This window comes from Rhea pennata, chromosome 5, assembly GCF_028389875.1.
Source record: "Rhea pennata isolate bPtePen1 chromosome 5, bPtePen1.pri, whole genome shotgun sequence".
Classification (NCBI taxonomy): Eukaryota; Metazoa; Chordata; class Aves; order Rheiformes; family Rheidae; genus Rhea; species Rhea pennata.
This window is the reverse complement of record NC_084667.1, coordinates 66996239-67017241: the sequence shown is the minus strand read 5'-3', so window position 1 is coordinate 67017241 and position 21003 is coordinate 66996239. Positions and strand designations below refer to the sequence as shown.

The window sequence follows — 21003 nt, the reverse complement described above, 5'->3', positions numbered from 1 at the left end:
GTAGGGCTTGCTGCCAGCTCTGGGGAGCTGCCCGTGGTCCCTCACAGCTCTGGGGAGCCCTAGGGACATGGTTCACCCTTCCTCTGACGCGGCCCTGTGGGAGGCGAGGCTGACTTGCCACTGAGAGTGCCCAGTCTTTCTAACTGGGCTCATCTCCCAACCCCTGTAAATCTGGCTGGTTAAAGCAAGCCTGATCTTCCCTCTCCACAGCAAGCTTGTGATGGTTTGATTCTCTAGTAAAACATCCTTAAACTGCTCCCCTTATTACACACATTGTCTGCTGAGAGTTTTCTGCCACCTCATACCTGTTTTAAGCTTGGGGAAATTAGTCCTTTAAGAGAGCTGGGTACATACAGTAGTGATCTGCACCATATTTCTGCTTAAACATAACAAATACTTTATGAATAAGACTTGGAAATGATCAAGCTTGACATTATCATAACGTAATCCGTAGACAAACAAGGCAAGTATGAGAAGCTGCTGCTGGAAAAAACTGCAGCCAGTGGCATGAGACGGTGCTGTATGTCTGTGCAGGAGCTGCCTCCAGGAGGCGGTGGATTAATTGGGCTGTAACTCAGCCTCTGCAAGGGAAAGGAATGCATTTGCATCCCAAATACTGCAGTTATGATAAATTTTGCTAAAGACTGGTGCTCACTTTCATGACAGTGACAGATCGTCTCCCTGGTATCACTGCACTGCATTACGTTACTATGAAAATTAAGCAGTTTCTGCTGGAGAGTATTTCATGATCTATTTATTTGTTTGTTTCAAGATTAGGTTTTAATTCCAATAGCATGCAGTAGACTCTGCTGCTTTAGACAGGCGAGAAAAGCACAAAAAAATGAAAATAAGAGGCAAGACTGAACCACAGGAAGGACTATTCCTCTACGGTCACATTTTTTTCAAAATCCTTCTTTTCTCTTTGGCCTCTGATTTAGATGACTTAATAGAAATCCTTGGGTCCCACTTTACCTGTGTTTGATGATTGATCTTTAGACTCTCCTCCACTACTTGCATCTTCTGTCCTTGTGGGATGGGGATCTTATACTCAGTGACAAAAGCATGCTGACATACAGCGTATAGTGGGATTTCATCATGCTTTTCCTCTGAATGTCAGACAAACACCCAGGATGTTTTCAGACTAATTCTGCAGCAGAGGCTGGATTGTACAGCAACCTTTTCAGCTGCCAGGTTGGCCTCTCTGGCTGCGCGTATCTATTTAGGTTCCAAAGAAGCTAGCTTATGTTCGAGGATATCAAATACTTGTGTGTTGTTTCCTAGCCCAAGTTAGGGCACAGATGGATACCAGATCCTTGAAGTTCTCAACCATACCTCAGTCAACTACAGTTAACTGCTAGCTGATTACTTCAAGTCCAGCACACACCAGGATAACCTAAAAATGACTTTGATAGTGCTCTCCAGGAGAAGTGCTCAAGGAAATGGTAAGTGTGATAATCACTACCTCCCTGCAGGGTTTCTGATTCACCTTGTGACACTTGGTTTTATTCAGCATGTTCTTGCTGAAAAAAGCATTTGTTGTGATTGCAGTGGAAGCATCTTCATGCCCACATAGATATTCCTCTCCCCTCCTGATTTAGCAGAGGGGACTTACTAATAAGACTGACCTCCATTAGAGAAGCATGCTTTGCTCTGAGATACTTGTTTCTGGCCCAGAGCTGCCCTGGCTGCCTGCAGGTGAGAAAGGCGCATGCTGGAGTGCACTGCTAAGACAGAAGGTTCTCTAATAAGCACGGTTTCTTGCTCAGGTTTCTCAGTGGCATTTTTTAAGGCTGAGGCAGGCAGGAATCTGTGGGTGAAGGAACATTTTGCATCAGCCTACACAGCAGTTACAGCACCCTCGGTAAGTAGTGTGTAGGCAAGTCATACAAGGCGCTTCACAACAGAAATGCAGATATGTGTGCCGGAGAGAACACCCTCTGAAGAACCCAGGGCAGAGCTCTTATTACAGAACCATTGACTCAATTATTCCCTTAAAACATATTAAAATGACTCTGCTTTTTTATTACAAATAGGTGAATAAGTTCATATTTTGTTAATGGAAATAGCTTCCATTTCAGTTTACAGAAAGGATGCAAGATTGGCCAGCCCTTACTATGCAGATAGCTCAGTGAAATCCCTCAGGCCATTGGCACCAACAAAGAGCAGTGAAGGAAAGTACAACATGACAAAATACATGGTGCGAGTGACCCAGCACGTCCATCCTTACCACATTCTGCCCATCACAGCTCCCTGTAGCTTTGCTATGATTGTTTTGGGAGCCGTGTATTTGCAACTTACAATTCTCAAAGGGAAAAAAAAAGAAGAAGAAGAAGAAGTTATGTCCATTAGAGTGAGTGTGGCAAATGCATGCCCACTCTTTAAAGGTACTACCAGCAAGCAAACATACGATTACAGCACATTTCTGCAAAGAACAGGACTCACGGGTAAGTGTCCAAAGTGAATAACGTTGCTACTGCTATATCTCTCATTGTCACGTCGAGCAGCTTGGTGGCCCAATGCTGGGCTTCTTGTCCTCAGCAGAGGAGGGAGGGCTGGGCCAGGCCCATGATCATACTGCCATGCTGACCTGAAATGCAGGACAAATTAGAGAGGGTCTTTGTTGACGGGGTTTGTAATTAGAGACTGGCAAAGTTTGACTATGCTAAATCTGGGCTTTCCGTGGTTATGAAGAGAAATTCTCTGTTAGGACTATGGTGAAATTTTATGCACTGTGTCAATGTCACCAGAACTACCTCCACTGGGATTACACAGGCATCATATCTAACAGGCTAGCAGCTTAGGTGTTTTTAAAATTTAAAATTTTCTTCTACTTTTATGGTGGAAATCACAATGTGGTTGAGAACCACACACATTCCTGGTCTGTGCTAACATGTACATGGTCCCTTTGCCTCTCCCAGTCTTGGATAGCTGTAAACCTTGTTTCCTCACTGGGGACTCCAAGCCCTCAAAGCCCTGCCTCTCTCCACTGTCTGTCATAGGAGTCGCTGTGACCAGCTCATCTGGAGGTTCCTATGCTGGAGATGTCTAAAGAGAAGGGTGGGGAATCCTATCCAAAATCCTGGCTCTGGTAAGTGTGTTCTTACTTGGGGAAAGAGCTGGTCCCAATTCTACTTGTATTAAGACACCCCTGAATTCTGGTGTCCATAAGTGAGCTGGTTCCATGGTTTATAGGCAGAATTGGCATTTGCAAGTCTTGACTACTGAATACCCTGTCATATAGTTTCCAGCAAACAGTTCAACATGCTCTGTGTGAACATCAAGATAACTTCCCTGAGTATTTCACTGGCAGTGAGCACAGAGTGTAAAAACTAAGATCTAGAATACAGTTTAAACTTCCCCAGCCTCAAGGAGTTTGGATCTCAAGCTTAATTTTGGACTCCAAGCACGTTCCTGCCATCGTAATCCCAGCCCAGAAAGCAAATACCCATCAGTGCCATCTAGCAACGGGGCTACTCAGAAGAAGGTTTTCTAGGGAGAGAAATAGGGGAGACATTTTAGATGTAATATTCTGATGCGTCCTGTGTACTTTCGTGGCCTGATTCAGAGCCCACAGATGTCAATGTAAAGATATTTGGTTAGGTGAGGATGATTCCTTCTGGAAGAACAGTTTTTGTTCTGTTGCCACACTACCATTGTGCATCTTCTTCAGCTGGACAACACAGAAGTTGCAAGCAGAAATGTTCCCCTGTGCTCAGAGAAGAAAATTTTGTGTTTTCTCCCTTGCTAGTGTCACAGGGTGAGGAGTCTTGTTTTCTGCCTAGTTAGATGCTCTTGCTGATGATTTTTGTGCTGCTCTGCTTGATCCTTTGATGCTGAGCACTCTAGAAGGTTTGTTTAAAGAAAAATTACAAACTTTAAAACTCTTTTCCAATTAGCTAGCAGTGGGCTTTCTGCCAGTAGCCAGCCAGCACTGGTTCCTTCTGAATGCAGAAATGTATCCGGCTTTCAAGGTGCTGTAATGCTATTTGTGGCACTGCCTGTCAAGAGCGTGGCTTCGTTTCAGTAGAAGGACATGACTAGAAAGAGGTTGGCATTGATACCCTCACAGTACAGGATGAAGTAAAAGAAAAAAAGATATGTAAAGAAAAGGGGGAGTGATGCGATACTCCAGAAAGAATATTCGTTTTCCTGAGGTTTTGCAGAATATTGTCATACTAATCCCCCCTCTCCCCATGACCCTTTCTGGACTCAAAATCTAGGAAGATCAATCTAATCTAATCTAAACTAATCTAATCTAATAATACAAGATAATCTTCCGGAGTGTCATGAACTGCATCTGACCAGCATTATCTGACAGCAGGGAAATGCTGGGCTCTGTTACAGAGATTATGTTCTCCATCTGGAGGAATTATTTTGGGCCTCAAAGGCAATATTACTTCCTCATTGCTACCCAGGAAAACTCTTCCTATTTCAGAGACAACACTGAAAGGACAGCTTGAATTGTTACAGTTTAGGCAAAGCTGGGACTTGTCTTCTGCTATTCTAAGAAAGGTAGTGAATGGGAACAGGCCCACATGCAACAGCAGCCAGGCTAAACACATTCTGGTTCTCTTCGCCTGGTTTCAGCTTATCACGTTACGCAGGCTTCACCTCCCACGGTGACAGCGATAATACACTTAAACTAACATGCTAATCTGCCCCAGTCGTGCAAGCCAGCCAGATGCAGGCAACAGATTGCCATATACTAGCACACGACTTGCAGTTTGTGTGGGTAGTTACTGCAGGCTGCAGGAGGAAACCTCTGCTGTAAACTTTTTTGCTTAGTTAGTTCTGGCTCTGGTTGTTGAAGAAGAAAACAAGGTTTATTAAAGAATCTAGTAGCCTTTGTTATCAGAAATTAAACTCTAGGACAAGAAAGTAAGGTAAGGAGAAGGGATTTTGCCAACTAGCCATTTTAAAGCCTTGTATCACAGCTGACAAAGTAAGACCTCTATTTTGTTATTTTGAATATTACCACCTGAATTAAAGAACCTAGAATGAAAAAAGAATTGAAACAACCAAATTCTGGACAGTTTTGCATTATTCCTGCTGTGCACAGGAAAAGCTATGCTGGCATCTCCCTACCATCTTACAGGATTTTAAGGAGGGAAACTGGACCCAAACTGGAACATAACTGAGTATAACGAGTTAAATATGGCCTATTTTCTGTTTTGCTTGAACAAGCTCTGTACACATAGTGTCTGTAGGAGCTCCAAAATCAGAAAAAAGAATACCTGCACAGACCTTCCTCTTGCAGAAGTGACATTTTAAAAGAAAATGTTTTTTATATTATTTCCTCCTGTCTGTCTATGCAGACCCTTAGGCAGATTCTTGTGTCGGCCTCACGGCAACTGATGTCTTGTCACTACAAGATAGCAAATGGATTTCAGTTGCTACCACATTCCTCATTTCCTGAAACCAAAAGCAACTGTTTAGATTGTTGCAAAGTGGTGTGAAACCAGGAGGTCAGAAAGGATTTACATACATATAGCTCCGGAGCAAATAAATACCTGCAGGCAGGATTTTGTGCCTGGCTCTCCAGGTGAGTGTGCAGGATGGTACTTGGCCTAGCTGTCCCTTTGCACACGTAGGCTTTATTTTATATTTCTAAGTCATGCATTCCTTATATGACTGATTTTGCAACAAAAGGTTGCCAGCAGAGGAAGTAGCAACACATATATTTCCGGCTGCCCAGTATTATGCACTGTAAGCCCCTGCTTTCAGTCTCTTAGCATTTTCCTGAGCTGAAATCTTGCATGCTGAAGTATTCCAGGCCAACTAGCTACATGATGTTTTTCTGCAGACAGGTACAATGATGAGGAGGAAGAAGCGAGATCTAGAACAGGAGGGACAGAGCAGCTGCTGTGACATGGCCCTCTGATCCGGACGGTACTCTGAAAATGAACTGGCTTGTACAACAAATGCAGCTCTCTTCACTGCACTTCCTGTGGGGGACAGAAATACTATTTGTGAAGAACGGAAACAAGAGTACGATAGATCAGCCCCTGAAGAAATGAGTAACTGTGTGTACAGTGCAAGGGAAGGAGGTGGCCAGTGCACAGGGGAGGAGGCTGCAGCAAGGATGGTTGCCACAGACAGGAAGGAATATTGAAGGAATATTCCCACTCAGTAGGAGAATCCCTCCTGTGCACAGTCAGGCAGAGGTCTTGAGGAAATCCTGAACACCACTATGCTACTTATTACTTCTGTTTCTTGGAGCATTTTTATGTCTGTGAGGGAGAAAGAGGACATTTAGGTGAGAGAGGGAGAGGAGGGAAGAGAGGAGGAAGCAGAGCTGAGGGAAGAGGGAAAGCTGCGGGGCACTTGGTCAGTTTTATCAACTGTGGTTCCCTGAAGTTTCAAATGGGGAACTAGAAGAAGTGCAGGTGTAAGGAATCTAGGGTATTAAAAAAGCCAGCAGAAGCGATCCACACAGAAGTAAAGACATTTTTACTAGGTAGGTAACAGACCTAGATGAGTGAACAAACCATGGCAAGGGAAATCTGTGTAGGCACAGGTATAGGATTCATTTCCAGGTGAAGTCACCTAAACGTAGGTGTCCATATGTGCATTAGGTGCCTGACATCTCACTATAATCCAGCCAATGCAGGCAATGGAGCCCTGAGAGCAACTCAGCTCACCCTCCATATGCCCTGGTCTGCTGGAGCTCACTGGGCTCCAGCTTAGACATTTATGTGGAGACACCTCCAAAAGCATGTCTCAATCTCAGACCGACTCCTACTATGAATTCCCTTGGAGATGTCCCCAAACACAACCAACAAAGTTAGAGAGGTAGATGAAGCTAATTAGGGCTAGAGTTGGAGCAAGGTGAACCTTGCATAGGAAGAGAGGGGTGAATCCTCTAGAGAGCAGAATCATTTTGACACGGCCTTTGATAATAAAAGGAAACAAATATTATTTCAGAATAATGCATGAAAGAGTTAAAGTAAATGAACAAACAAGTGAGACAATATTAATTGTCTCAAACACAATCTGTTTGACTTTTGGTTTATAAAGGTCTCTCCACTTTAGTTCCCATGGTAACTATTGCGCAAAACCACACTTCTCCTAACCATCTCTACTGAGTTTTAAGTGATTTTGTAATCCAATCAGATGTAAAGAAAAGCATGTTTTTGCTTTGAGAAAACTGCTATTTAATGAGCAAACAATGACTAGGAGAGGCAAGATTTACAATTACAAACCTAGAGAGACACTTAATTACTGAATAATTAGCAGTTTGTGCAGTTTCTTAGCACATGAGGGAAAAGGCTGATGGATAGTGTCTGCAAGAAGGACTGTTGTAGCTCTGAGGTTTTCCACAAAGTTTTCAAATGGGAGATGCAGCAAACCTTGCTATGCATAGCATTTTCACCAGCTGTCTCAAATGCAGTCAGGAACAAATTGCATAACAGTACAGTTGTAATGTTTATTTACATTACACGTACATACAATGTACATACAAATGTACATTACAATTACAGCTGATGCAGTAAAACTCTGCTTACAGTGTACCAGAACCTCTCAGGAACCTAAACTCCTAAAACATTATCTTCTGGACACTGTAAGTCAGTGGGGAGGCAACTCAGACACTGGGGAGCAGAAGGACGAGGCTGTTGGTTGGGAACTTGCTTTCCCATGGGGTTTTCCTGAGCACAGTCCTCAGTGGAGGGGGGGCATGTGCTGATGCAGTGCAGCACCACAGGCTCTCCTTGCTCCGTGACTCTAAGGTCAGGTGTATCTGGGTAGGAGAAAGACCTCAGCACTGGAGATGGAGCAGATAGAGGAGTGGCTGTTGCCAAAGGGGATGCGAGGCAGAAGAAGGAGCAGAAGCATGAGCTTTGACAGGTCTGCTAACCCTCTCCAGCCGGGTACGCTGTGAAAACCGTGTTCACAGGCACAAAGTCCAGTCGAGCTTCTGGGAGGTCAGTGGCACCCTCTGTGCTCTTCAGTTTGTGCAGGTAGGATTGAATCATTTTCTCTTGTATGGAAGATTTTTCCTTAGGTGGAAGCACTGATGCATGGATTGTCTTTGTGGAATGAAATTCAGAGCTACAGAAAAGCAATTAGCTTTTGACTTTAATTTGTCTAATGCTGAAGCACGGAAAACCATTCTGTATGGAATTCTAAATACCAACTTCACATGGGAACATAAGGAAACCCAGAAAACAGGCAAATAAATAAGGCAGGATAAACCAGTTCATATGCCTAGAGCAGTACAAAATGCAGCCTTGGGCTTGTGACTTTTGGGGTCAGTCTGATTTCACCTTGGTCTCCAGGACAATGATTTCACATCTCCTGCCTCATATGATTAGAGGGAGGAAAGCTCTCTGCATAATCTCTTGGCATTTCATAAAAGCAGACTCTGTAAATGGGGTCAGGGCTCTGGTACTGTACCTTGCCCAGGGACTGCAGAGCTTGGCCCACGTTTTGAAATAATTACCTGGGCAGCCCTGCGCTATCACAAAGTAATCCTCAGTAAGGTCAGTCCTGTGTGGGCAGGTGCTGTTCTCCCACTGCTCATTTGTCTGGTTTAATTCAGCTTGTCATCAGAACATGTAAGTCTACTAAAAAAAAAAATGCAAAAATAGAGCTTGTTCAATTTGTTCACATTTCAAATGTAAATGAATTAGCATTCTGCAAAAAAGGAAAAGAGTGGGTGAAATGGTGTGGAATTATTTTCCTATTTTTGACCACTTACAAAACAGGTTGAATTTTGAAAATTTGAAGATTTATGTGGCTTTAACTCTGGGGAAAATGTTGAAACATTCGTGTACTTCGGTCTTTTTTTTGTATTATCTGAAAAGAAAACAAAACTCAAAGGAAACAAAGTCTTTCTACTCCCACTCCTCCCTGTGGGATCTACTTTTCTAAGACACAGATGACATCAAGGGCTGGATGATTTCTTTATTACACAGGTATTTTTCACTTTAGCATCTTTCATCTGGAATTAAAAACAAATAGCTCTGTGGGCAGGTGAATGTGTCGATGTCTCATGGTTGAATCTCTCCTTGTCTGACAAGCGTGTATATTGACTGAAGCTTTCCCTGCAGTAAAGATACTCATAATTCCTCTTCTCTGTGTCTAACAATACATCTGAGCTTGTGCTTCGGTCTCTTTCAGGTCAGTAATACTCTGTCTCTTAGCTAGGCAAGTCTTTTCAAGAAACTTACAGAGACTCGATTTTTTTTGGAACCTTGCTGAAATTGGCCCAAATGATCAGAAGTTATCGTGCCCCCGTCGCCTGTGTGTGTGTGCACGCGTGTGTGTGTGTTTAGGATTGTAGGCAGATCCCATAATCCCATTTACCTCAGCTCCTTAGGAAAACAAGCTAAGAACAAGAGTGAGAGTATTACTAGACAAGAAAAAAATCCTGTTCATGAATACCTTGAAATATGACAAAATGTCCATAACAGGAAGTGCAGGTCATTTCTATACCTGAGAGTGATCTTTTCTTCACTCTGTTCCATGGTTAAAAGAAGCCTCAACTCTGCCACTGTGTGGCAGAGCTGAAAAAATAAAATGAAAAAAAATCACCAGCTGCTCACTCATCAGAGTGGGGAACTGATCCCACCATATGAGAAAACATCAGCTCAGCACTGTGGTTAAGATTTTTACATTCAGGGATTTGCATCTAATGATTTTCAGCACTCAGATCTTAATCCTGCTGGAGAAGCCACTTGGGTCTTTCTCAAAGGATGTGGACAGTTATTTGGGTTTGCCTAAAGGAAGGGTATATGCAGAGATGCATCAGGTTTGTAAAGATCAGCGTCACTGGCCTCTGTAGTCTAGTGAACTGGAAAGTATCTGATGTTGCTCCTTTGGAAAGGTGTCATACCTCCAAAGGAGCATGCAGGTCGGGGAGGTGGGGGGGGGATCTGATCGTGGTGGCTGATGGGTTAAACCAGTGCTGTCCCTCCACTCTCTGCACATTTCTGAAAATAAGTCAGAAAGTAGTATTTTTGAGACTCTCCCTTCCTTCACAAGAGCAAACATAAAGGAAGGGAAAAGGGTAGAATCAGGAGCTGTATTCATTTGTTAAGGTCACCTGGAGCCATTCCATGTCTGACTGGTTATTAAATCTCTTTATTCTACTCTGAACCTTGAAAGACATGGCAAACATTACTCTCTATAGCTTAGGAGTGCTGAGCTGAATAGGCTGGAGGATGAATGCGTAAAAGATATGGCCAAGGTTTTCTTGTTCTCATATGCCTCAAAACTTCTCAAGGAAACAAGAAAATGTCAATGTAATAATAATGGAGATAAAAAGTAATTCACAGTAGTTACTATTCTTAAAACAATTACTGGTAACAAGGGAAAGGAGGTATGAAGTCATATTGTTTGGGATCCTTCAAGATGTTTCCATAAGAAGCTTGGTGTGCCTTTGAAGCTACTCTAATTACAGTGAATGCGTACCAGTTCCCTTCTCCTTTAGCATGGGAGCATCAAACGACATAATTATTTCTGCTGTGTCACAATTTCAAATTTACTTGGTCCCAGAAGATGTCTCTTGTGGTATCATCTACAGGCCATAGAGCAATGGCTTCTGTTGTTGCCTGTATTCTGTCATGATTTTTCTCTTTCTTTAACTTGCACCTAGATTAAATTGAATTCATCCTCAGTCCTCCATTCAGGCTACCGAGTTGCATCTGTTTGGATAGCACTGAAGAAAAGAACATTTAATTGTCCTCTTCTTCAGCATGAATAAAAAGTGGGATCACTTATTCCTGAATGCGTCTTAAATTATAAGATGCTTACTGTTCTGAGGAACTGAAGACAACTCTTAACATCTCATTACTGATGCAGAACAGAGGGATTCTTGGAGTATCAGTAACAAAATTTCTAAAATCCAATTAGCACTAAAATAAAATGGAAGTGAGCTGTGCTTATGCAGTGAATTATTATTGAACACTGAATCTAAGAGTAACAAACTTCAACAAGTCTTTAGTAATGTGTCAGTGTTATTATTTAAAAGGAACATACACATTGTACTACAGAAAAGTTGCCAAAATGGAAAACAAACAAACAAACAAACAAACAAAAAAAAAGATTTATTCATTTTGCTGCACTGCTCTAATGGCTGCTGCAGACCAGACCTCTCCACCAGGAAAAAGATTGCTCCACGCAGAAAAGGGAAGGTGACCAGCCTCTCCGGATCGAGAGCTGGAGGAGCCCTTGTGGTAGAGAAAGGACATGCCTATAAAACGAGGCAGTTCCTTGCCTCAAAAGGCTTGAGCTATCAATAGGTTGCAGTAAAATGATGTGGGATTTATGTGCTTATTACCTGCGACCTTTTGGGGGACTTCTGCTTGAGAACTGTTTATTTCTGCCATAGATGACTAGCAATGTGGAAGGGGGAAACAGGGGCTGGAGTGCGGGAAGCGTGTTTTCTCTGCGGCCTCACACAGCAGTTCGTGCTTATGGCCACGGGCCACTGTCCTGAGCACCAACACTCTTCACTCATTCAACAGGCAGGAAGTGGCACACAGGGCTCAACATCAGCATAGCATTCACTGTGGGTGGCTGCATTTAGCTGTTTGCTCCCCAGCTGTGAGAGGAGGCTGGGGGAGAAGTGCCCCACGCACCACACAGGGAAGCCAGGCAGTCCCCAAGGACCCCTGACCATCCAGGGTGCAGCCCAGGCTCTCTGTGGAGACACTCTCCTGGGAGGAGCAGCATGGAGAGGCTCAGAATCACAGCACGGTTGAGGTTGGCAGGGACCTCTGGAGATCATCTAGTCCAACCGTCCTGCTCAAGCAAGGACACCTAGAGCACCTTGCCAGGATCACATCCAGGCAGGTTCTGCGTATCTCCAAGGATGGAGACGCCACAGCTCCTGCCAGCCCAGCTCCCCAAGGCTGCCCACCACCCCACCTCAGGGGACCGTTGCGGCGGTGCCGTGTGACGTAGCGGCGGTGGGGATCCGCGCCCTCCATTGGCCGAGCACGGGGTCTCGCGGCGGGGCTTGCTCCAAGCTCCCGCCCCCCTCAACTCGACGTCCTATTGGCTGCGGCGCACCCTGAGCCCGCCCCTAGCTCGTTTCCGCAAGCGGCCGGGATTGGGGGGGGGGGAGGAGGAGGGAGGGAGTGGGAGCTCACTTTTCCGCGCACGCGCAGTGAAGGGCGGCCCGCGTCCCCAACGGCAAACGCGCGTGCGCCGCGCTGTGGGGGCGGTGCCGGCGATGACGTATCCGGGCGCCCCGCCCCCTGCCCCGCTCAGCGTCCGCGGGCGGGCGGAAGCGGGCGGCGCGGCAAGATGGCGGCGGCCGGGCGGCGGTGCGCCGTGGTGTGGCTGGCGCTGGCGGCCGGCGCGGTGGCGGCGCTGGGCAGGCGGAGCCAAGTGAAGACGCTGACGGACGGCACGTGGCGGGTGCTGCTGGAGGGCGAGTGGATGGTGGAGTTGTGAGTCGGGAGGGGGTTGCTCGGGCCGGCTTCTTCCCCCGGCGGCGGGGGTCTCTCAGCTGGCCCTGCGTGAGGCAGCCGGGGCCGAGCGGCGCCTCCCCACCGCCTCCGGCCCCCTTTTGGTGACAGCTTTCTTCTGGCTTCAGCTATGCCCCTTGGTGTCCTGCCTGCCAGAACCTGCAGCCCGAGTGGGAGAAATTCGCTGAGTGGGGTGAAGATCTGGAGGTGAATATTGCTAAAGTGGATGTGACAGAGCAGCCAGGTGAGGAAAGCTCGTTTGGGCATTTATAACACCTTCCCCACTTTGTGTTTTCTGGCCCTTTTGGCACTTAGGCAAAGCTTCTGGTGTAAGCGTGCTTCTTTGAAAGTATTGACTCTTTTCATTTTTTAAAATCAGAATAATACAGATCCTTTAATTCTGCTGAAGGCAAGTTGCTGTATATGAGCTAAGTGATCAAGTCTTTCTTTGTATGTAAAGGAACTAGCAGTTTCCTCTACAGAGTGGGCTGGAGAACTTCAAGGAGATGTTTAATTTTATTTTTTTTTAAGTACTCTAAAGAAGAAGAATCTGATTTTGGTAGTCTCGTTCTCCCCTGTAGCAGTACCTCTCTTGGCTGACAAAAAGGGAGTGTAAGGGATCTGATCTCTCTCAGCTGAAGCTGGCTTCTGTTGATTTCCCTTACATTTGTTTGGAATTTGCTTTAAAAAAAAAAACGTTGCTCAACCTTGTAAAAATAACCTTGAAATTGGTACTTTTTTTTTCCAGAGGCATGCTAGAACTACTGAAATTTGTTTTACTTGAATTATTGGCTGCAAGCACTGGAAGTTGCAGAGCATGTGGAAGAAGAGAGCATCCTTTTCTGAAAATTTAAGGCCAAAATAGCTAAGCAAAATTGTTGTTAGCTCCAGACACTTCTTTTTCCATAGATAGATTTTCTATTTCCTTGTCCTGGGATGCTGCTTTTAAACTGTTTCCTACTGTTGATATGTGCAAGTTTCTGTTTGATCGCAATTAAAGATTGATACCTGGAAACAGCTGTTCTTATGAATTTTAGGATGTATAAGAAATGTTTTTAGTCTTCTTATATTGGAGTACACTACTATTCTGAAAATATCTGTTTTCTCACAGGATTAAGTGGACGATTTATCATAACAGCTCTTCCTACCATCTATCAGTAAGTATACAGTATGGTAGGTTTTTTGGAAGAGAGAGGAAAAGTCATTTTCTTTTTCTTTTTTTTTGGTGCAAGTGAATGATAGTTATCAAGCTTTGTACGAATGTGAGTAACTTTGCACAGCAAGAACCGTTTTCTTATCTAATCTCACTTTATAATGCCACCAATATTTTTCTTTTTGCTTCAGGCCTTATTTATTTCATCCCTTCATGGGTGTTTCTCTTTTGCAATCTTTTCTCTCTAGGTTGGTCTTAATGCTATTGTGTGGCAATCATATTAAAATAATTGTTATCTTCTTATGGAATCATAACCTGAAGATAGCAAAGATGCACTATTATGCTTGGAGTCAAAATTTTCAGAAAACATTTTAGAAACAATATTGTTTAAAGCAAAATAAAGGCATAGGCAAAGTGGGGAAATATGTTTGTAAGTCAAAGCAAATTTGCATACTTGGATTAAAACAAAAGTCTCATTTGTTTGCTTTACAGTTGTAAAGATGGAGAGTTTAGGAGATACCAGGGGGCAAGAACTAAAACTGATTTTATAAATTTCATCAGTGAACAGGAATGGAAGTCCATTGAACCTGTTTCGTCGTGGTTCGGTCCTTCCTCTTTTCTGTAAGTTTTGGTATATTACAAAAACTTGTTGTCAAACATATGCACTTCAAGAATGTGCTCAAATAAATTCTTAGATGTGCCACACCTGGTGCTGCATGCAGAAGCAGAGGTAGATACTGGTCCTTGGCTTGTTAACAGCTCAGGCAGCAGCTCTGTGCTGGTAAGCAGTGTGTGTGTGTGTGTGTGTGTGTGTGTGTGTAGTGTATGTCCTACCATGTTCCTCAGCTGTGGGAGAGTTGTGTATACTAGCATAGCAGAGGTCACCTGAGCAAGGTTTATTTGAAAGTTTCAAAAGTGTAGCTGGAGGTATTATTTATTAAACTCTTGTAGATAACTTACTGATGCTTGAAGTTCTTATTTTGATTATGTAGCAGAAAGCTGCTTTGCCCAACTAAATTCTAGGAAGCTGGCAAATAAAAACTTGAAAATAATGTAGCAACATACTTGTGTAATAGGGGCTAGTTATTTAAGAAAGCATTGCTGTCTGTATTAAAGTTAAAAGCAATGTGGAGGGGTTGAAGGTTAGGGAATATGATAATGGTGATACATTGTAGTCTGACAAGATGCTCTGTGAAATACCCTTTGGTTTGGTGGCTTTGAAGTGCTTTTAGTTGCTGCTGCTGTGGGATGGGGAGAAGTAAGTGATTTCAAGAGTTAAGTGACTGCGAGTGATAATGCGCACTGGGGACACCACTGGTTGAGGGAAGTGAACTCAATTGTTCATTGTTTTATTTCTCAGTTGAGAGATACTAGTCAGTGTGCTGTAGCAGGCTTGGATTTAGATGTCCAGTTTAAGAAATGTTAATCTAGACTGAAATTTTCTGTTTTCTTTGGCTTTTCTGGGCAGCTCAGCATTGTTACTTTGGGAACTTTTAACACCATCTGAATCTTGGAACTATGTAATTGGTCTTCTGTAAAATATTGGCCCACAGGGAGGAATGTACATGCAGGAATACTAATTTTAGGATTAATAAGTTTTCTATTGCAAGCGTACATCACTTGCTTCTATGTTTGTGCATAGCGAAACATGCGTGCATCTGTTCATAGCTGCCCACTTCTGTGACTCACTTATTAGCAACTTACCCTGGCTTAGTATTTCAAATTCTCCTTTGCTTTAGAAAAAGTGAATGCTTAGTGCTGAAGTTTTACAGCAGAGAAATACCAGAACCAGCAGACTGTATATGGCAGTTAGCCTGGTTTTGTTCACCTGTGGAAAAACAAGGAATTCATCCATTTTAAATGTAACATATGGATGCTTAATTCTTAATTTCTTAAATAGTTCCAGCTGCTTCCCTTAGGTGGTTGTTCCATATGTAATTTAGGACAGAAAAGTCACTGAAATTCATGTCAGCGGGTACAAGCTGAAGAAGTTTTGGAGTAGGTAGCAAAGTGGTTAGAGGGGAAGCATGGCATGAGTGGAAAGTTGTTCAGTGTGAGTCTAAATAATGACTAGTCAGGCAAATTGGAATAAACAGATTTGTGGCTGGCTTAGAAACGACATTTTCAGTTACTCTTTTCTGCTTTGTTTCAGGATGAGCAGTATGTCTGCTTTGTTTCAATTGTCAATGTGGATCAGGGTATGTGCTTAGATTTGAATTTCATTTTTATTTTAGCGGACATGATACTAAGCTATTCATGAAATGATTCCCGTGTCTTTTATTCTAGCATTGCCATAGTTATTTGACAGAAAGTGTTGGAATACCAGTTTGGGGTTCATATGCCATTTTTGCATTGGCAACTCTCTTCTCAGGACTGATACTGGGACTTGTAAGTAAACTACTTGAAATACGCTGTTGTGTGACTGTGGTGTTACACTGGTGTACAGAATGTTTAGAGGTTTAAATCTGTCTGTTTTCGATTTCAGATAATGGTATTCTTAGCGGACTGTCTCTGTCCATCCAAAAGGCACAGACAACAGCAATATCCTTATTCAAGTAAGCCCACTACATACTTCTAATTCAGTGAAGGCATTTGATAAATCTATATAATTGGTATATAACTTGTGTCAGCAAGACAGGAAATCTAGTATTGAAGTTTCTGCTTGTGGAAAATTTTAAGTGACTGTTATTTAAAAGTATTACCTGGCTTAAGTTTGTTCAAATTCTGAGCTGGTCTGTGATGTACTTTTTATTTTTTTTTTTTCTTTCTTGTTTAAAAGTGTTTCACAGGATAACCTTTTTATTTGTGTACATCTTTTTTTTTTTCACCTTAAGAAAAGCTAGCTCCAGAGTCAGCTCAGCTGTTGAAAAAGCTGGATGAGGAGCAAGAAGCAGATGAGGAAGATCTTTCAGATGATGAAACAGAGGATAAAGAGGTGTCCAACAGAAACTCCTCAGTGAACGCTGTAAGACAGCGCCCAGTGAACCCTACTACTACAATGGATAAATCTTAGTTTTATTTACATGCAGGATTACTGTTTGAGTCACTAACTCAAAAGGAGTCGAATGTATCAAGTTCTTCAGCTTGAAGAGAGGAGTGACTCCAGTTGTGATAGTATTGATGCATTTCACTAATTCAGAAAAAAAGATATACTTAATATATCTTTGGCATCAGATATTCAAAACTAAAATATGCTGTTGAAAATGGCTGAAACTTCTCCCGTCTGTGTGCAGAGAAGTGACAAGAAATAATTTGCGTGGCTTTTTGAATGACTTGTTCTATAGCTGTTTTACAGAATATAAGCCGGTGTACTTGTTGCATTAGGGAATATTAGGAAGGAAAATGCACTAACCTGTTTGCTGTTAAAGCATTCGCAAAGGTTTCTCAATATAAATCTTATCTAGTTGTGCTCTGAAGAAATGCTGAGGGGAAAAATTCCTTCAATTATGGGACCTTCTCCAGTCTTTTCATGTGACAAAAATCTGTTAAAAATAGTCTAGTTCTGCTATGATAATGAGTGCTACAAAAAATCCAATCTTCCTTCATCCAAATCTCTTACTAAAGGCTACCCTTCATTTGGTTAAGTTGCTAAGACCAATGTGTTGATTGTCTTCAGAACTAAGTAACAACTTGTTAATGCTGAATAAGCATTAGTGAGAAAGATTTTTCCCTTTACTAGAATGAAGATGCATTTTGCAAAGTACTTGTGTTCTGTTCAGCATTCTTTTCCCTTGCTCTCCTAACTTTTCAAGCCAACTTCTGCATTTTGAGTTAAAATCAGAGCTCTGGATTTCCAGTTTGGAGGAAAAAATATGATCTGATGAGACCATGTTTCGACTTGAAGTCAGAAGAGCAGCGGAACAATGTAACATCTCATTCATAATTTAGCAGGCTGCTTATGCTGCTTGTGGAGGATGTGAACGTTCAGAGGTACCGTGTAAAATGCTTGGTATTGACCGAGTAATTTCTAGTTGCCTTCGTTTTTGAGGAAAATGTATTTTTGATTTCTATTTACAAGCTTCCGAGCATTTTTTTTTTTTTTTAATATACTTGAGACAAATTACTATGAGCTTCTGAAGAAAGCAAGATAATGGTCTTCTGCGTGCCAATAGAAATAGCATACACTCCTGATCCGGTCCTCAGTGTGAATTTTCTCTTTGACCAGAAGTTAATGTATGGTGAAAAAACTTGAGCACAAAACTCTAGAAATGTATCAGAGTGCTCTTCTGCCCCTTTTTTATTTTTAAGAGAGTGTTCAGGTCCATGTCATTAGTTTACTGCACAGCTCTTCTGCTTTTTCAAATACTACATGCCTGCTATAGTTGGCAAATAAGTAAAGATAAGTTAGCATTTGCTACTAGAGCACAGACAACTGATGGAGAACTAATCCAGACGAGTTAAAACACAAGCTCAAGAATACTCCAAAGCCCCTTTGGGAAATGAGTTTTCAGAATAACAAGCTCACTCTGATCCAGCATAGAATCAAGTTCCCTTGAAATAATCTGAAGCACTGCTTGAGACATTTCTGTCATCTTAGGAAATCTTAACTATAATTGAAGGAGTGATCTCCAGTATAGACAACTACCTAAAACGTAAATTTTTCTGTAATGAAGTTGCTGTGATACTTCTTTAATGACATTACTACCTTTATTCAGAGGGGCAGAAATTCCCTTCTGAAATGCATCTTGTACTTCTGCTGACTGTTCATATCCACTGTGCTGGAGTTAGGGTTGAGTGAGCAAAATCCAGAGCGCTTGTCTTTGCCATCCTCATGTATAGAAGTTGCTGGAAGTGTGCGGTGTAGTGCAGAATCTCTGGCTGCCTAGAAATGTACTATTTATATTGATTACTTTTAGAACATGAATAGGAAATTCTTATTCTATTCTGAAGACTGCAGAAAGCTATATACTTCTTAGTGAAGTAATTCTACTCTGAAAAAATAACAAGTAGCAAGTCGCAATGACTGATTCAGATGGGGTTAGTTTACACATAAGGTACATTTCTGTTGAGTGTGAATCCTACCCATTCATCCTGCTGTATGGCAGTAGAACTCTGCTTGTTGTTAATACATCATCAATAATTTATGCTTAACTAAATCTTGCTAAAAATCCAACCAGACTGTAGCTGTTCTCAACTTGAAATAATTATACTTTTTCCCTAACAGAATGTCATCTTTTCTGTTTTTACTAAACCATCTTAAAACAATATACCTTAATCATTTTTTAAAAAATCTGTAGTCTACTGTTTTCTCTGACTTTTATTTTCCCTGTGTAGAAATAAAAAAAAAAAAAAAAAAAAAATGCATATAAGCATTGGACTGCTGTATCTTGCATTCCTTAAATTTCCATTATTCCTTCAGTTAATTTCTAAAGTGTATACAAGTGAAAGATAAGTTTAATGATGAGAACACTTAGGCTTTCTAGCAGGCCTGTTCTGGCTGGTCTTTTTTCAGCTTTCATCTCAGTGAGCTTGTAGGCCTGGCAGACAGTTGACAAATCTGTGTCAATAATAAACTTGATTGTGAGTCATTGAGACTGCGCACAGAAGTGCCCTTGATAATATTTTCACTGCAGCGTGGCTGCCAGATGGGATTATTAAGAAGGCAGACTGTCAGACAAGGAGCTAGAAATGAACTTTGGGAATGAAAGAATTAAGAAAAAGCAGTATTTACAGTTCTCACAGGTGAATCAGTTTGCCTAAAGCTGTTAAGGATACTTTTTTTTGTTGAAATCTATCTTTAACATTTCTTTGTAAATTGCATTTTGTGTATATCTGACAGATCATAATTCTGTCTGCGTATTATGAATGGAGAAAAGTGATTCAGCTTTCCAAATATCTGAGCAAATCTTCCAAAAAGTTTAGATGAATAAGAATGAGTTGTAATAAGATATCCTTGAACAAAAACTTTTTTTTTTTTTCCCTCTGAACTTTGGTGCTCTGGAATGACTTATCCCAGGCAAAAAAAAGAAATGAAAAAAAGAAAAACTACTGGGTTATATGTTTAGAAGATATATCTGCAATGCTTGAAATAATCCTTTTGGTTAAAATTGAAGTGTTCCTGTCTTTTTTAAAATATCAAAACTTCTCCTGGAGTGTGAATGGATACCAGTGTGTACCGTAAATGCCATTAAGGTGTTGGTCTTGTGAGTTTGCCTTAAATTCTCTAAAAGTGTAGATCTTAGTCTTTGCCACTAGTAAACTAAAGCAATAACTCCATGATTTATTAAGGAGAAGTACTAGCATTGTCTTTGGTAAATGGTGTATTTCGTTAGTTTGGAGAGGATTTGAGGAGACAAGGAACACAGAAATAGTGTGGCTGTTGATAGGTAAAAACTTTTTTTTTTTTCTTTTTTAGTCTAAAGTGTATGGGGTAACTCAGCTTGGAATATATTTAAATGTAGCTATTAAAATCCAGACTGTTTTTAGGGTTCTCTGTAATTTTTTTTTCTTAGCTACTTTAAAACTCATTGTGCAATATAGAAAATATATACTGATAAATTCTGGCTAACACTTCTTTTAGACTTAAAAGAACAAACACAACCTTTTTCCTTGCTGCTTTCCTGTTAGCTTCCTGGTTTAACAAGAAATTCTAGCACTGACTTACCTTGCCTCTGCCTCCTGCACTCCTGCCTTTTCTTACTGCCTCCCTGCCTTAGGCAATTAGTCAAATTCAAAAACTGCCTCTTAGTCATAAGTGTTCGAGTTGCTGGAATCCAGCCTTTGTGTTGCAGACCTATGCTTGTGATTATTGTAACTTCTGCAAGTACTGTTTTGATTATCCATGGGGAACCTGCATTTGCTGATCTCTCTTAAATTTTACTGTTCATATTTTTAATAATGTTACAATTTTGTCCTGTGAATATTTAAGTTGCTTATTTCATCTGTATTCCAAAGATGTTTACTGAGGTTGATCTAAGGTTGCAATGTAACAAATGCGCATAAGAGCCTGTCCTTTGTGTGTGTTGATAATGCTTGAATATCTGTTTTGTAAAAGTCAGACTGCCCTCTTCATATCCTCACCTTGAACAAGCATGTCCAATTTAATTCCAGAAGGAATGAATGAATTGTAACAATACTTTTTTTTAAAAAAAAATGTTTGTCAGAGATTCTTCAAGTAAAAAATAACCACCAGCTTTGGATTCCTGGGTTCTCACTGTCTTTCTTTTTACAAGATGCAAGCAGTGTCTTGCTGTCTGACAATAGAGTAAAACTGCAACGGTTTCTGTGGAAAAAAATGTTGTGACAGTATAACTAACGAACTTGTGATAAGCGTCTTTGAAAAGACAGATTTGAGTAACAATTCAAACTAAAGCTGCACTGAGCTACTTGTGGTTCTCGATCAAGATCGTCTTTGGTATTTCGTGGTAGCGTGAGCTGACCAGTTGTTGTTTCGTGTAAGCGGCTTGTGTGGTTTGGGAGGGAGCTTTCAAGCCA

The 21003-nt window shown here is 41.7% G+C and overlaps 1 protein-coding gene across 1 annotated transcript; it reads left to right on the top strand.

Annotated features, from left to right (window-relative positions):
* Nucleotides 1-12252: 12252 nt before the first annotated feature.
* Nucleotides 12253-20708, top strand: TMX1 (thioredoxin related transmembrane protein 1). The gene is made up of 8 exons (XM_062577750.1): nucleotides 12253-12398; nucleotides 12545-12660; nucleotides 13528-13573; nucleotides 14062-14190; nucleotides 15722-15767; nucleotides 15856-15957; nucleotides 16055-16124; nucleotides 16404-20708. The coding sequence occupies exons 1-8, from the start codon at nucleotides 12253-12255 to the stop codon at nucleotides 16580-16582; spliced, it is 834 nt and encodes a 277-aa protein (XP_062433734.1). The 3' UTR covers nucleotides 16583-20708.
* Nucleotides 20709-21003: the final 295 nt, after the last annotated feature.

Coding starts and splice junctions, on each gene's coding strand:
- TMX1 (XM_062577750.1), top strand. CDS start 12,253: ATGGCGGCGGCCGGGCGGCGGTGCGCCGTGGTGTGGCTGGCGCTGGCG. Junction 13,574..14,061: donor GCTCTTCCTACCATCTATCA/GTAAGTATACAG, acceptor TTTGCTTTACAG/TTGTAAAGATGGAGAGTTTA. Junction 15,958..16,054: donor CAGGACTGATACTGGGACTT/GTAAGTAAACTA, acceptor TTTCGATTTCAG/ATAATGGTATTCTTAGCGGA.